The following is a 16,753-nucleotide window of genomic DNA, read 5'->3' on the forward strand; positions in this document are numbered from 1 at the left end:
GTGGAAAGGCCCTGAACTTCCAGGAGAGGCTGAGGAGCTGTCCAGACCAAAGGAGACCAGGTAGACCTTGTGACTGAATGAATGCCCAGGGTCACTCCTGTCTGCTGTTGAGGCCTTCAGTGGGTTGTGGGTTGGATGAGGTTGTGCGTCAGGGTTCGTCTTCTGTCTGGATGTATAGGAGGAAGTCCTTATTTGCAGGAAATACACATTAAAGTATTTAGAAGTGATGGAGCATCAAGTCAGCGGCTCACTCTCATCTAGGTCAGGGAAAAGTGCTTTGTATTATACTTGAGCTCTTTGTAAGTTTGTAATTGTTAATTTAAAACAAAATTTTAATGATAATACTCTTGTGCTTGTGAGTGTTCTGGCTGAATCAAGTTAGCATGGCATAAATGTGCCTTTTCTACTAAGTGTATTAACAGTGAGGGCGGCCTATTGAGGCTGCCGAACGAGTGCACAGTTCATTTCTTGGTGAAAATCTCTTAAGGTGTCTTTTCATTGTTGGAAAATATCCATAATATTTGATAATTCAAAAAAATGAAACAACCTGGACACTTAAAAGGGATTATAAAATATAGGCCATTTATTTTAAAAAGAGCCTTTTTAAAAAATATATATTTATTTGGCCGAGCTGGGTCTTAGTTGCAGCATGTGAGATCTTAGTTTCTGCTTGTGGGATCTAGTCCCCTGACCAGGAATCGAACCTGGGCCTCTTGCATTGGGAGCAAAGAGTCTTAGCCACTGGACCACCAGGGATGTCCCAGAACCTTTTAAAAAACTTCACTTTGGAGGTCACATAGATGATTCACTAGGTTTTAATCTGACTGATTCAGAGAAGTGTTGCCATTAGCTTGAGTAGTTTGTTCAAAACGGAGACCCACCTTGTCTTCCTCTGACAGTAAACTCGGATCCCTGCTTGGGCTTTGTGAGTACCTTCAACAAGTTAGTGGTATGAGATTAGTCTTCATGAAGGCACCTTGGAAATGGTTAGTGAAGTTAGACAAAAAAAATTAAGCCATAAATTATCAATGAAAGTGACTGCTTCCAAGTGTGTGCCGACTCTTGAGAGTCGTAGAATGTGTCTAGTCTCCTTAGGCAGTTTCTCTGTGGACCACATAGCATTTCAGAGGCCTGCAGGTAAACAGACTATGCTATGCTATGCTAAGTCGCTTCAGTCATGTCCGACTGTGTGACCCCATAGACGGCAGCCCACCAGGCTCCTCTGTAAATTCTAAGGAGATCAAACCCGCCAATTCTAAAGGAAATCAACCCTGAATTGGAAGTAGAGATGCTGAAGCTGAAGCTCCAGTACATTGGCCACCTGATGGGAAGAGCCAACTGATTGGAAAAGACCCTGATGCTGGGAAAGATGGAAAGCAAAAGAAGAAGGGGGTGGCAGAGGATGATATGGTTGGATGGCATCATTGACTCAATGGACGTGAATTTGAGCAAACTCCAGGGAAGTGAAGCTAAGATAAAGCTTGTTTGTGCATCTGTTCTGTAAGTCAGTTCTTTGTCGCTTGGGAGAAGCCTGAACCAGGTAGATGAAGGCGGACCATCACCTGCAGGTGAGGTGTAACCATCTCAGCAGGTGAGCCAACAGGTCTCAGGCTCTGTGTGGGATACTTTGCTACGCAGGATTCTTTCCACCTGCGTTCGTTTCCCTGGGCAGAAACACCTTCTCATAGAAGAAAAATCGATACTTTTTTTCTAGGCCTCTGTGATGTTCCTCCTGGAAATAGTGGGTTAAGTGAGCGATGGCTCGGGGAAGGGTTTGATCTGTTTGCTTCCCTTTGTTTGTGTTTCCCGAGGTCTTGCTGGCCCTGAGGAGTTGAGAAGCCCCTCTCTTTCAGAGTCGGGTTGAGGTCCTTACTGGACCTTGTCTCCTTCATTTCCTGTTAAATGTAGGCACAGGTTCAGAAGACAAAAGACCTGCTCAATAACGTGGCCTCTGACGAAGCTAACTTAGAAGCCAAAATCGAAAAGAGGAAATTAGAGCTGGAAAGAAATCAGAAGCGACTGCAGACTCTGCAGAGCGTCAGGTAGGTGTGAACACTGGGCTGTGAGTGGAGGGCTGCGCCCGGAAGTCAGAGCAGACCGAGGGAGTGTGCGGCCAGTGGCATTAGCCTTTCAGGCCGTGGGACGCCTCTGCTGCAGAATGTACGTGTGTCTCTTGTTCCAGCAAGCACACTGGTGGGCTCCGTCTGTTGGCTGTTTTCGGTATGTCTGGAAAACTGCTTTATTCTTGAACCCCCACTTCTAGCCTTTTAGCTTCTTGGAATGCAAGGCAAAGTAAGTAAATCCAGATGGTGGAAGTTGTTACACAAGGCCTGGCTCCCCAGACCCGTGTCCTGCCATAAATTAGGTGGGAATAGAAACACTCTTCTTGGTTGGAGTTGGTTTTAGAGTTTTGTAATTCCTCACTGGTAATTCATCTTCTTCCCTTTCCAGTGTGCGCCTCACATTTTCTTGGGGTTCACTCTCTTCCCCCCACCTCTTTCTTTTTCTCTGCCTCCCTCCCCGCTTCCATCTCCCCTTCTCCCTCCCCCCCCACCCCCCGCAGCTCTGTATCTGCTTTTCCTTGCTCTGCCCTGTTGCTCTTCACCCCTTTTCATTCTTCCATTATTTTTCTCTCTCCTTCCTCCTGTCCAGCTGCTGTGTCCACTCTGAACATGCCTTGCTTGTTTGGGACACTGGTACCTGGCCTGCACTCTGGCTGCTGTCCTGAGACCTGCGGGAAGGCAGCGCCTAGGAACAGCAGACAGTAGCCCAGAGAGCATCAGGCTTCCTCCTCCTCAAGGGCACGCCCCGGCCCCTTCCGCCTCTGGAATCGGTCACTGGATAGATTTGTCTCATTAAAAAATTCTGCCTTTCAAGTTTAAATTCAATTTTGTTAAGCCTCAGATCTTTTTAATAGAAAAATTTCTGTTTTCCTCTACTCCAAGAGATTTTTAATTATTTTTCTAGTTTATCTGTTCATTGTTTTAAAAGAAGAGAGGTTTCTCTTTAAGATCAACAATGGAAAATAGAAAATTCAGCAAGCCAGTTTAAACATTTTTTTTTTAAGGTTTTAAAAAATTATTTTTATTATTTATTTGGGTGCAGCGGGTGTTAGTTGCAGCATGTGGGAGCTTGAGTTGTGGCTTGTGGGATCTCATTCCCTGACCAGGGACAGAACGCAGGCCTCCTGCATTGGGAGCAGGGAGTCTTAGTAACCAGGAAGTCACTGTTTTTAAGTTTTTATATTTTGGTTTAATTAAAACTTAGCTTTAATTTGCAGCAACCTTTGTTTCTTTTTTTAGGGGACTGATTAAATTTTGGAGCGTGCAGACAGCAGAGTATTACGCCCAGCTAAGTTCGTGCATGGGGCTTCTCAGGTGGCGCTAGTGGTAAAGAACCCTCCTGTCAGAGCAGGAGACTAAGAGATGGGCTTTGGTCCCTGGGTCAGCAAGGTCCCCTGGAGGAGGGCGTGGCAACCCACTCCAGTACTCTTGCCTGGAGAGCCCATGGACAGAGGAGCCTGGCGAGCGACAGTCCATGGGGGTGCAACGAGTGAGACACGCCTGAAGTAATTTAGTGCACAAGATAATGCATACATTTAATTTATTGATTTTTAGAGATGTATACAGTTTGTGATTATTTTTTAACTGTATTGAAATCTGTGCCATACCAAGTGAGGAAAAAAGACCCCAGAGCTTCATTTAAGATAATATTCTTAATGTTTGTTAAAAAGAAATGCATTTCTGTATATACCTATGCACCAAAAAGTCTGGAAGGATGAATGTCAAATATTAAGTGGTAACACCTAGTGATGAAATTAGGCATCATTTTAATTTTATTCTTAGTACTTTCAGGATATTTTTCTAGCTTTTACAAAGAACCCATCTTAATTTTTGATTAAATGTATCTTCCTTTTGTGGGGAGGAGAGAGAAAAGGAGAAATTAGCTTTTGTTACAAGAATGAAGAACCTCCCCCAGTTAAAGGCTTTCCAGAGAAAGCCAGGATGGAATCTGGGGCTCTGAATACCAATTTCAAGCTACTATATGTTTGTGTATTGGTTAATCTTTCCATTTTTTTTTTTTTTTTCATTTTGTTGTTTTAGGCCAGCATTTATGGATGAATATGAGAAGATTGAGGAGGAATTGCAGAAGCAGTATGAAATTTATCTCGAGAAGTTTCGGAATCTGGCTTATCTGGAGCAGCAGCTGGAGGATCATCACAGGATGGAGCAGGAGAGGTTTGAGGTGAGTGCTGAGTCCCTTCTGCATAGACTGTTGGTTCGGTTCCCGTGTGTTGCTTTGTACTTGTTGACTTGCCAGTTTATAAAGAGCATCGTGAGAAAGAATATCGGATGAGTGTTTTTTCTCCCTGATCAGGCTCATGTGGTTCTTCTGTTTTCCTGGTTGTATACCCTGGACTCAAAAGTTGTCAGGTTTTTGATGGCAGGTTTGGTCAGTCAGGGCTACAGATAGGGCCACCACGTGACCTGGGCAGTTGGTTATAACTGCAGGCTTAGAAATTCCTGGGCTGGCTTTAATGCTGCGTTGTCTTGAAATTCTTAATAATTCTCAACTGTGTTTTATTTTGCACTGAGTCCCACAAATTATGTAATGTGTCCTGAGGACAGATCTAAAAACTTGCTTGGTTAACTCACTGGAAGATTTTCAAGCCCTGGTTAATTGAATCATCCAGACTGGCTTTTCAGAAACTGCTTTATAAAGCATTGTAGTTTATTGTGGGAAAGAGGTATGACCTTGAACCTGACCAGTTGTTTTACAGGTTCCTTTCATCCCAGTGTGTAAAGTCATTTACGAAAGAGTATTTCAGGTCCCAGCATCAGTTGATAAATATGGAATCAGAACTAAGGAAGTTGGATTGCTGTCAATTTTGAATTGTCCTTATCCCCTAAGAATATTTCTCCTTAACCCAAGAATCGTCATTTGAAATTTATGTTCACTGTGAAACTGGTCTGCAACCTCCCTTTCCCCTGCTGTCCTTGACAACTTTTGGTATAAAGGTCATCCTTGCCTTCTTACAAACCTGGACATTTGAATTAGGTGACGCTGCTTAGTTGTCCAGGAGAGCTGGCTGTGAGTGGCTTATCACCTTCATCTGGACACGTTTATCTGGACAGGGAACCTGTTGCCAGTTGCTTACGGCAGAGGCAGGAGTGGGGGACCCAGGACAGGCACATTTTGAGGGCAATGAAAAGCCCCTGGGGTTCTGGAAATCTTAAAACACTGAGTGTCTGGGAAAGAGCAGTAAAGAGACAGTGAAAATAAGCTGACCATTTTGTACTGTTTCTGGGCCACCCTGGGCTCAGAAAACGTAAGGAAGAACATGCCTCGGGATGTGAGAGGGCAGCTGGGGTGACTTCTGAGGGGCCCCTCCCTGCCCACTGTCCTTTCGGCAGCACCTGCCGGCTCACACCTGCTCCTGGGCTTCTGGTTCCTGGTCCCTCAGAATATCTCATCGTGGAACACTGCTTCCTTTGTAATGTTTAGAACAACAGCACCTTTTTTAAAGCCGATTTCCTCTCCCATTTTCTCTTGAGAATAATCAGGGTCACATTTTATAACCCAACTCAAGTATTGGCTTTTTAAAAAAATATCCTAGGAATTAAGATGAGTCTTTCTTTCTTTCTTTTCCTGTTTGATCACTTCCACCATTTAGCACCTCTCAGGGCTAGAATTGTGCAGGGAAGGAAAATGGTAAAATTCCTGCTTTATTTTATTAGCAAAAGGCCCAGAGTTGATGCGTCTGTTTCTGTGTCCACATCCCGCGCCAGCATGGGTGGCAGACATTTCATTGTGTTGTCGCTTTTCTTCAGAGGCAGTTAGGTGTGATGGAAGGAGCGTGGGTTTGGAGGCCGGTCAGGCCCGTCTTGGCCAAATGTGTCCTTGCTGGGAGCCCCCCACTTTCATCCGGCTCCCGGGGTGATGACGGAGAAGGGGTATCAGGTTTCCTCCTCCCCTTCCTGGAGCTCAGTCTTTTCTGCTTTTGCATCACAAGTCTAGCAGCACTTACGTGGTAAAGAAGAATAAAACAGTCCAAAAGGGTCCTTTCTCCTGGCTCTTGTTTCTCCTGCTCCACAGGAAACTGAGAACACTCTCCGTCTGATGCAGAACAAGCTCAAGGAGGAAGGAAAACGTCTGCTCAAGAGTGGAAGTAAGTCCACACATTTAAACAGATGTGCTTTTTCTGGACTAGTGTTTTCAGCCTTGGAAAACTTAACACGCACATTTTATTTTTTTAAAAGGTGATTTTCTCACAGCTTTTATATCAGTACTATTTTGATTCAGGAGCTTGAGAGAGAGTGTTGTGTTAAAAATTACATACCATTTAAAAGCACATTTGGTTTTCATGCCAACTGAAATCTTATTTTCCCCTATTTAAATGATAGTTATTAGTTGGAGTTGTATATAACTATAGAAGAAATCTTGTTTTTAGCAGTCTGTAGGGTTCCTTATTTTAGGGCAAACTGAGGGGCAGCAAGTATTGTGATGGAGTACAAGTGCATCTTCTTGAAGGTAGTCCCCCACCACACCCCCAGCACGTGTCCCCCCAAAGTTCAGAGTCCTTTGTCTAGGCTCTCACCAAAGGAGAAATGGGGGCGACCTACATGTAAGACCTAGATTCTGGGAAGGAGTCTTCCCCGAGGCTGGTCAGCCCACTTCATCCACAGACTTCACCAGGGTGTCAGGTCAGCCCTGGGCACAGTAGCAGCACCCGGTCGTCATGTGGGGTTGGTGGCTGCGTCTCCGAGACTCTCTGCTCGCTTGTTTCTCTCTTCTTGTGATGGTTTCTCTCGCGAGCTCGCGGGAGGTGTCCCCGGGACCGCAGGTCTGCGTGCTCTCTCTCTGTCTTTTCCTTCCGTGTCTCTTTGCTGTTATACTTGTTCTCTGCCTCTCTCTCCTGAATCTTAGGAAACTTTGTCTGGAAGAAGTGTAGGGACTGCTGGGGAATCCTATAGGGGTGAGCTTAGAAAAGTCCCTGGGCCTCTCTAGCCAAAGCAGCCGCTCACCTTTATGGTTCCAGGTCAGCCAGGAGTGCCTGACGCGGCCCTCGGTGATAAGCCTGCCTGGAGTGTGTCCCCCTCCGAGAGGCCCGGCACAGGTAAGAGCCTGGTTCCCCTGCATCCTGCTCTGCCCTGGACTGCACATTGAGACCTTTCTCACTGAGCCTGCTTTATTCTTCTGAACTCAGACCTTAAGTTTATAATCCATAGGTTTGGGATCTTCTGAAAGAGATTCTCATGCGTATGTGTGATTTAGTGTTTCTGGAAAAGTAATTTTCAGTTTAAACCAGCCCAATGAAGGGTAATGCTTAATTAGCTTGTGGTGAGCAAAGAAGTTAGGAAAATAACTTATGAAGCACCATTCTCAGTTCTGCTTATCCTGAGCTACTTAAGCTTCCCCGTCTGTCTTTGCTTTTCTGCACACGTGGGAACATTGCCCATAGTGGAAAGTGAAGGTGTTAGTCACTCAGTCGTATCCAACTCTTTGCAACCCCATGGACTGTAGCCTGGCAGGCTCCTCCATCCATGGAATTCTCCAGGCAAGAATACTGGAGTGAGTAGTCCTTCCCTTCTCCAGGGGATCTTCCTGACCCAGGGATTGAACCCAGGTTTCCTGCATTGGAGGTGGATTCTTTACCATCTGAGCCACCAGGGAAGCCCACCAGGGATATAAATGAGGAGAGGTAGAAAGGAAGACTTCCTGAACTTTTATCTGTGAAAAAGTCCTCTGAACAGAACAATCTAATAGTACATAGACTTGAATCGGAGGTGAGGATGAGCAAAATCCAAGATCTGGAAGAGATCATTTTGTTCAGGCTACCCTGTGGGTGGCTGATTTAACCAAGCAAAGCATTATTGAGTAGAGGTTCTGGGTGCTGAGGACATTTCAGTGGACAGTAAGTGGGGATGCTTGCCTTAAATGAATTGACGGGCTGGTGACATGCTTGGGGACAAACAAGCAAGCTGTTTGTGGAAGGTGAAAAATGCCAGTGTGGGAAGTGGAGCAGGTCAGGACGCAGGGAGGGGGTCATGGAATTGCAGTTGTAAAGAGGAATCAGGGGAGACCATGAGGAGACTCTGTTTAAGCAAAGATTAAATCAGAGGAGCTGGGAAGATGGGAGCTACCAGAGAGGGAAAATCCAGAAAGGCTGGCAACCAGGGCCTAGGGTCAAGGGTGAGTTTCACTGAGCAAGGAAGCGTATGAACACACAGGGCTCAAGCTGAGGCAGTTCGATGAGCTGGAAGGTGGGTCGTGTGCTTGAGGGCTCACATCCAATGGAGACCGTTTTCTCTGTTAAGCAAGGAGTGAAGTCACCTCAGGTTTGGCTTTGGGATTTGGAGTGAGGGGTTTGAGGAAGAGAAAGGCTGAGTAATTAGAGATGTAAAAGTGCCACAGGCCCCAGAAATTAAAAAGACTAAGTACTTTGTTCAGATGCCCGGTAATAAAAGTCAGGGGCGACTCTTCATCTCCCCACCAGCGTCTTAAACCTTGTTGCTGGTGGTTAAGTGTCTACCTGCATCCTCTGTAGAATTCAGGCACTGTAGCATTAGGACTGAAGGCCTCCTCTGACTTTATAAAATGACCCAGGAATGTCTTGAACGCAACTGAGTAGCCCTGTCATGGAGTGGAGAGCAGATATTCATGCATGGCGCGCACACTTCCCGGGTGCCTGCTGTGTCAGCTGTTGCCCCAGAGCCCAGCGATGGAGGAGACGCCGAGGGAGCTCCCTGTCCCGAAGCCCCGGGTGTTCCTGGCCACGAGCTGGTGTTGTTGAGCGCTTGAAACGTGGCTAGGCCAAATTGAGATGCACTGTTTGTAGCAAATACACACCAGATTTTGAAGACTTGATATAAAAGGAAAGTAAAATTACTCATTAACATTTTTTTATGTTGGTTACTTATTGAAATGACGTTTTAGGTATATTGGGTTAAATAGAACATTATTGAAATTAATTCACCTGTTCCTTTAATGTACTTACTGGTAAATTTTAAATTGCATCTGGGGCTGGCATATTTCTTTTGGACAGTGCTTATCTAAAAGAAACCTATAAAAAAAACTGCCTGTAGTTTACTCACTGGGGTTTTGATTTGAGTTTCTCTGAAATAGCTAATGAAATGGAGCATCTTTTTGTCTGCTTTTGGCTGTGTATCTTCTGTGTATCTTCTTTGGGGAGATCTATTCTCGACCTTCACACATTTTTTAATTGGGCTATCTTTTTTTTTTTAATGTTTATTTTTATTTATTTATTTGGCTGCACTGGGTCTTGATTGTGGCATGTGGGATCTAGTTCCCTGACCAGGGATTGAACCCAGGTCCCTTACATTAGGAGCACTGAGTCTTAATCCCTGGACCACCAGGGAAGTCCCTGGGTTGTCTTTTTACTATTGAGTTATATGTCTAGATAGTAGACCTGTATGTGATTTGTGAATATTTTCTGTCATTCACTTTCTAGATGCTGTCCTTTGTTGTTACAGAGTTTTGATCAAGTTCAGTGTATTGATTTTTTTTCTTTTATTGCTGTGCTTTTAGTGACATGTTTGAGAAACTGCCGAATTCCAGGTCACCAGGATTTACCCATGTTTTTCTCCTAGGTGTTCTATCATTTTAATTCTTACATTTAGATCTCTGACCCATTGCAGGCTAATCCTTTGTGTGTGGTGTGAGGTAGGGGTCCAGCTTCATTCTTTGGCACGTGGCTGTCTACTTGTCCCAGCAGCAAAGTCTGTTCTTTCCCTGGTGAATCTTCCCAGCACACTTGTTGGCTGTACTCATATTACTGTGTCGCTAACAGCTCGACTTCAGTGACTTTTGTGTTAGCACTATTAACTTTACATGTTTGACCCTCAGTCCGTTGCTGCGAGTTGTCAGAAGAAATCATACTGAGTCTGAGGTACTTGTTTTAATGTTGGGTTAAAATCCATGGGTTCGTTTGCTTTGTATTGCATGGGGTGAAGACTTAATGTCAAATTTTTTCTGGAGGAAGTAAAAAGTGAACTAATCTGAAGAGTGATTTCACTTTATGGTCATTAATTTGTATTAATATCTAATCCCATTCTCTGTAATGGCTTTTATAAGGGGGTAGTTTTTGGATCGATTGTGCTGAGGTCCTCTCAGGATGCTCTTACTGACACTGTCTACAGCTGCTGGCTCTGGCCTCCGTGCTGTAGAGCACAGCGCTTTCCTCCGGGGTGGATGGAAGCAGAGTGTTTCCTCAGAGCCCTCCCAGATGCAGCTGCGGTGCCGCCACTCTCTACAGCAGGGCCTAAGCAAAGCGTGATCACAGATGAACAGTGACTCTACTTCCAAAATGTCTTAAGAATCAGTGATCAGAACAACAACTGCATTCTTCCAGTTCCATCCTTCTGAAACCTCTGCCACTCTGAGCACAAAAAAGTGGCTGGACAGTGATGTCTTTTCCTCCCCACTGTGGAAACTCCTGTAGGTTTACAGGAAATGTTTGACCTGCACAAGACTCCAGAGGGGTGTTTAGGAAATTAATATAAAAGGCTGTTGCATTGAGAACCACCTCTCTTTATCTTTGTAATGAATTTTCTCCAGTTAAGAGTATCATGGGCCCCGGTTTTCATTGCCAGTTACCAGGCAGTCGTTTGTCCCGGGCAGCCACTCAGGCCCTTCCTGGCTTGCCTCCAGGCTTGTTTTGCTGAACAGAGAATGGTTCCCCCCCACCCTCAAACTAACGAAGAACTTCCAACTCCCTTGACAGCTGGCTGTCAGTGTTTTAGTTTGACATGCCGGAATAGTGTTTCTGATATAACTGACACGCTTTTTTTTCTTGTTTTGAAAAACTGTTTTTTAAAAAATCTAGCCTATCCTTGTCTGCATGAACCCTTCCGTAAGGAGCTATAGGCGATTCCCAAGAGACTTGTAGAATCAGATGCATCCCAGGAAAAGCTGAGCAGCACAGATGGCCCTTCCCAAGAGCCTCACGGGACAGGGGCTGTTCTTGAGGGAATGATGGAGCTGCCCTTTGTTTTGCCTCCTTGTGTCCCTGCCAGGTCACGATGACTCTGACATGGACATCCAGGAGGACGATGAATCCGACAGTGAACTGGAAGAGAGACGGCTGTCCAAGCTGCGGACGGCCATGGAGGTGCTCATGCAAGGTACCCCAGCCTCGCTTGCTCACCCCCTGCCCTGCCCCCGGGCCCAGGAAACCGCAGCCGGACTGCGGTCAGGGCTGCTGGGTTTCCAGGCCTGTAAGCACCCTGCCCTGTTGTTAATTGGGATTTTGCTCTTAACATGCCTAGTGGTCATCTTTGCTGCTGATACTCTTACCTTTGGCCCCAAGAAGAGCCAGGCTTGTAGTTTGGTGCTTCTCATAGAGGTCACAGAACATACTGCCTCCACCAAGGAGCTGAATTCTTTCCTTTTTGGGTCCAAACTGGTCTCGGTGCAATTAACGTCCTTTATGCTCAGAGAATTAATGAACAGATAAGGGACCTACTTGAGCATCTCTGCTGTTAAAACCTGTTTTTAGTTTCTGCCTTCTCACTGCAAAAGACTCAAGCAGTAAAATAACATGGAGTGAATGTGGGTGCTTCCCTGGGGCCTTCCTCATGTCCCACTCCCTACCGTACAGGGGTTGTGGCTTGGGGCTGGGTCCTTCTAAATTGCCTTTCTGCACATGCAAACACACATAAATATACACATCACACACATACACACATCACTGGGGGCCCTTCTCAGCCTTCAGGGGAGTGCAGCTCTCTGCCTCTATGTGGGAAGGGTGGCTCTTGAGTTTTTGCAGAAGTCACACTTAGATGACATTGACTTCCAGAGGAGGAGTGGAGAACCACTTTGGTAATGATGCTGTTTTGAAGGATAAGTTAGAGTGATACTAACTTTTGTTTTTACTTTTTGAAGCCCAGATGTGGATCCCAGTACAAGTGACCCTGGCCCACAAAGCGAGAACTTATCTCTTCAGCAGAGAGCACACACCTCCGTGTATTCTAGTGACAGGGTTCAGTGATTTTATTTTTTCCCCTGGGACATTTATAGGATGCATGTTTATTTTTCCGATCCATGACTCGTGCTCAGAATTCATGGCCTTATTCCTCTTTTCCGAAGTGGAAATGCAGAAGATCTGTGCTGGTACACTTCTGAGTAGCTGGCTGCTCCCTAAGTCAACTTTTTAGTGTGAATTCTTCTTCCCACTTTCCTAAAGGAAAGCAGATCTTGGTGCCCACTTCCTGCCTTGTCTCACAGGTTCTCATCCTCTCTTCACACTTCTCTTTTTCTCAGGACAACCCAGCAAGCACGTCGTGGGCACAATGCAGGGTGGAGACACGGATGATGACGTGAGTCCTGACCAGCCCCTTGAGCAGCCCTGGTCTTGGTGGTCCTGGGCCAGCTAGGTCCTGGACTAGGTTGACCAAGGAGCTGAGTGCATCTCACCAGTTTAGTATAAAGAGCTGCTTCTCAACCTGGCACGTTGCTGGGTCTGTGGCAGAGCTTGGCCTCCCAGGGAGCTGACATCTCATCTTTGCTTGTTGATGGCTCATTTCTTTTCTTTTCAAATGAACATGCTTGCCCTACTTTGGTTTTTTCCTTCTCATTGTTCTTTCCATTCTTGCTTTCCAAAGATGGAAGCAGCACCAGCTTTCTTAGGTAAATGCAAGACTTCCAGCTCCAAGAAGCAGGTTGGTTTTCTTTTTCACCTCATCCATTTGTGTGTGTGTGAGCTGCTCAGGGCCAGCAGAGAATCTCCCCCAAGAGTGACGCCCGGTGTCCAGGGCAGGAAGCCACTTACGTGGTTTCCACAGTGGGTGGTAGAGTTACCTAATGGTCCCTGTGTTAATGAGGAGGAGGGGGTGGATGCTGAGCCAAGAGACAGGAAAGGTCATCAGGCCTCTGAACCGTATCCTAGAAAAGAAGGGCTGCTGTTGAGGGCTGGGGTCAAGGCCAGCTCCATTCTTGCGAGGGGACATAGAAGGCAGGCTCTCCCGAGACCAGGGCCCAGAGAGGCTGTGACATCAGGCTGCTGGTGCCCTCAGCGTTGTTGAATGAAGAACTGTGGGCCTACAGAATGGGGTCCGGTTGTTGGGGCTGCACTGCTCTGGACCTGCTTCTTTGTTGAGTCCCTGGCAGGGCTGTGAGGCCCAAGAGGTGAAGGGTGATTGGACTGATGGAGTCAGGGACCTTCTGTCCAGGTGAATGCCACGTGTGTCTGGAGCCTGGCACCAGCACAGAGCCTAGACCGATATTCTTCTACAAAAAATCCACTGATTGGGTCCCAGCAGTGTGGCCTGGGGAGCACTGTCTGGCCCCCCTTCTTAGGATTTGCTTGATCGTTGGTATAGCTTTCTACTTTTCTGAGTGATCACCTTATTTGTAGTTTAAAGTCTCCTCTGTGCCTATTGCTGCTTGTTAACTTCAAGGAGGCTGTTTCCATGCAACACCTTGGGTCTGTCCTTCACCTGTGCACTCATTCACTCGCCAGGTCCTTGTTGAGTGCTGGTTATGTCCCAGGCACCGTTAGGGGTTGGGGAATTCAGGAGTGAACAGAACCAATCCCCTGCCTCCATGAGGCTTATATTCTAATGGTCATCAAGCAGATACGTCAGGGGTCATCATGGTAAGAAAAATAAAGCAGGTTCAGGGAAAAGAGAGACAGGGATGAGGGTTCTGACTGAGTGGGTAGGGGAGGGTTGTGCTTGGGAGGGGCTGTGAAGAATTGGGTGGAGGGCATTTGCAGGGGTCTGATTCAGAAGTGGGAGTGGCGGTAGCTGCAGATTGTTGAGAAGTGCTGTTTCTAAGGTTAGAGCCATCAGGTTTTGTTAATCAGACATGAAGTGTTAGAAATGCCCTGGTTGTGGCTTCGTTGGCTGAAAGTGTAGTTCTTACATTCCCAAGGCGGGCAGACCTCAGGACGGGGCCTGGAGAGCAGACAGGAGGTCTGGCTGGGTCATTCTGAGTCAGCCACCTGCTAGGCGTCCACATGCTAGTGCTGAGAAGCTAGTTGTATTCAGGTCTGGACTTAAGGTCTGAGCTGGAGACTGAATTTGGGGGAGCCTCCCTAAGATCACCATGAGGGGGACATGATTGCTTGGGGAGGGAAGTAGAGAGGAAGAGCAGAGGCCCGAGCCAACTCTGTATCACAGCAGTCAGGGAGGGAGAGCGGGTCTGCACGCTTGACTAAGAAGATTCGAGAGTGAGGGGGCGAGCACAGAAGAGGGTCTCGGGGGTCAGGAATGGAGAACTAATTACCTGTAGGATCTGAGTCCATTGACTGTTTCAGTCTTGGGGGCCTCAATGGGAGAGCATGGCTGGAGGGTGCTGAGAGGGCAGAGAGCAGGGCCTGTGTGAGCTCAGGACTCACCCAGGGATTTGCTGTGAGGCCACGGGAGAGCAGGGCTGAGTAGCTGCAGAGGAGGATGGGTTATGTGTTAGGGTGTTTTATGTTTTAAAACAGAGGGAAATTGTGCATTGGTGGGAATGGTCTGTATAGAGTGACTGACCATTCTGGTTTCCCCAGGGGTACAGGACCTGCACTTTGAAAAAGCTGGCTTGAGTTAGTGACCCTTATCCAGATGATGAGAGAGAGAGAGCATGTTTCTTTTAGTTTGCACCTTACACCTATTTCCTGAGTGGCTTTCCGTCCAAAAGCCAAAGTAAGCCCCCCCACCTGTCTCCAGGCCCCCATCCTCCTGGCTGGCTGCTGCGACAGGGGGCGCTGGGGAGGAGCTCTGGGGCTTGACGAGCAGATCCATGCTGCTCCTGAGACAGAAGCAGGAAAGCCACTTGCAGCACCAGCCTCAGCTCGCACGCTGGTGTTTCAGGACACGCTTACATATGTGTTACTGTCCCAGCCAGCGGCCTGTAGACCCTGGCCCTGTGCTTATGCCCCACAATCTGACTATTTCTCTTCCAAGCTCTCCCTTCGCATAGGTTTTGCTGGTTATTGAGCTGCTAGTGAAACAGCAAGGTAGGGTCTCTGCTGACGTGACATCAGCAACCGGAGGGGCCCCTCAGCTGTGCTCACCGTCTCTCCCGCAGGAAGACCTGGAGGACAGTGAGATTGACATGGAGGACGACGAAGACGACGACGACCTGGAGGACGAGAGCGTGGCACTCTCAGCGGCCAAACCCAGTCGAAGAGGCCGGAAACCCGAGCCACTAGAGGAGAGTGACAGTGACTTCTGACCTTCGTGCCAAGGGACCTGGGCAGATGAAAACCCGCGGATTTGTAGGGAAAGGGGGAATTAAGGAGGCAGAAGAAAAGAGGCGTTTGTTGGATAAGCCAGCTGGCCTTGTTGTTAATGAAGCAAAGCCTGCTTCTGGTTTAGTTTCCTGGGTGTTGCTCACACATTCCAAAGCTTAAGAACCGGAGCCAGCCCCACAGAGGATTTTTTTTTTTGCCTTTTCTATCTCCTAAAACTTGGGAAATGCATGTGTTCCTAGTGATTCACATCCACAGGGCAAAAACTTTTGAGAAATAACAGCCAACACCACATACGTCTTGGCTGTTAGGTTTGTCGCACGTTTTCCTCTAAAAGTCAGCGGGACCTTCCCAGACCTGGGGCTGAAACTGGGCACAGGCCTCATTTCCAGAACTGTAGGGCAGTCAGGACATTTATGTTGTATCAGCTTTTAGAGTCTCGGCTTTAATTCACTCTGTAGTCTTATTTTCCTCCTCCTCTGCGTTCACAATACCAAGCTTTAAATGTATTTTACTAACTAAAATTTTCTGAAAGAAAGTAGCTAATTCAGATGGAAACCAGCTTTGCTTGAAAATCAGGCAACAGAGAGATGCCCCAGGTCACGCATACTTCATTCTCTCTCAGAAAGCCGATGTTCTTCCTTAGGAAGGAGGAGATTAAGGGGAAAGTGTTGGTACGTATTCAGGTTTCTGACTTAAAAAAATAAACCATATTGAATTTAATAAAATAGCACTAGAAGAATTTCCCTTTTGTGAAGGAGGAGTGACAGGTATGTGGATTTTGCTTTGCTTTGGTTTTGTTAATACAGAGAACAAGCACAGAGGAGTTTTCGTTTACTTTTCAATTATAAAGTCAGAAGACTTGTGAAGTTCTTTATCTCAATAAATGTATTTTACACCATATTTTTATACTATTAAGTTTTATTTGAAAATATAATTATTCATTTGTACCTATAACATATAAATACTTCTTCAAGAAAAATTCATGGATTATTACTGGACGTATGAATTTTAGGAGACAGTGTGACAATTCTTTCTGTCTTTGCTTTTTTTTCTGTCTTTCCCTAAATTTTACATGAGATTACTCTTTTTTTTTTGTAAACCTTCAGTGTTCAATTAATTCACCAGTAATTTAAGCTATCCTATCTTTGATAAGCTGACTGGGGAGTAAGTGTGTTGGGAGTCATGTTGAACCTACTTGGAAGCCATGGCTTTTAAGCATAAGTTGCATCTTCTTGGATGTTAGAGCTATGGTTTAGCTGAATCTGACCTGACTTCTGTTTTAAAAAACAAAAAATGTATTTGTTTCCCTCATGTGATTCTTTCTTCTGATGGGCTTTAACATGGGAACTCTGCCCACGTCACAGATGATGTGTCCAGCTGTTTCTAGGTAATTGTGTCCCAGAATGAAGCTCAAGACTATTTTAAGGAATATAAAAATCATCGGTCCCCAACAAGAGAAAGTTTTCAATGTCTGGTATCAAAAATTACCAGGTGTAAGATGCCAGTCAATTAGTGGAAAAGGACAGACAATTACGACTGTATTCCATATAT

General features: G+C 46.1%; 1 protein-coding gene across 4 annotated transcripts in view; it reads left to right on the forward strand.

Annotated features, from left to right (window-relative positions):
- The window catches only part of CLUAP1 (clusterin associated protein 1), a 30,275-nt gene extending 14,175 nt beyond the window's left edge, over positions 1-16,100 (forward strand). For 2 of the 4 annotated variants that reach the window (XM_055561524.1, XM_055561523.1), the window contains exons 7-13: positions 1,909-2,042; positions 4,104-4,245; positions 6,097-6,169; positions 7,040-7,117; positions 11,037-11,144; positions 12,283-12,338; positions 15,037-16,100. In XM_055561524.1, the coding sequence (XP_055417499.1) occupies positions 1,909-2,042; positions 4,104-4,245; positions 6,097-6,169; positions 7,040-7,117; positions 11,037-11,144; positions 12,283-12,338; positions 15,037-15,183 (738 nt within the window). In that variant the 3' untranslated portion in view covers positions 15,184-16,100. The remainder of the gene's footprint in view (positions 1-1,908; positions 2,043-4,103; positions 4,246-6,096; positions 6,170-7,039; positions 7,118-11,036; positions 11,145-12,282; positions 12,339-15,036) is intronic. The other 2 variants (XM_055561526.1, XM_055561525.1) reach the window with 1 other exon arrangement.
- Positions 16,101-16,753: the final 653 nt, after the last annotated feature.

This window comes from Bubalus kerabau, chromosome 23, assembly GCF_029407905.1.
Source record: "Bubalus kerabau isolate K-KA32 ecotype Philippines breed swamp buffalo chromosome 23, PCC_UOA_SB_1v2, whole genome shotgun sequence".
NCBI lineage: Eukaryota > Metazoa > Chordata > Mammalia > Artiodactyla > Bovidae > Bubalus > Bubalus kerabau.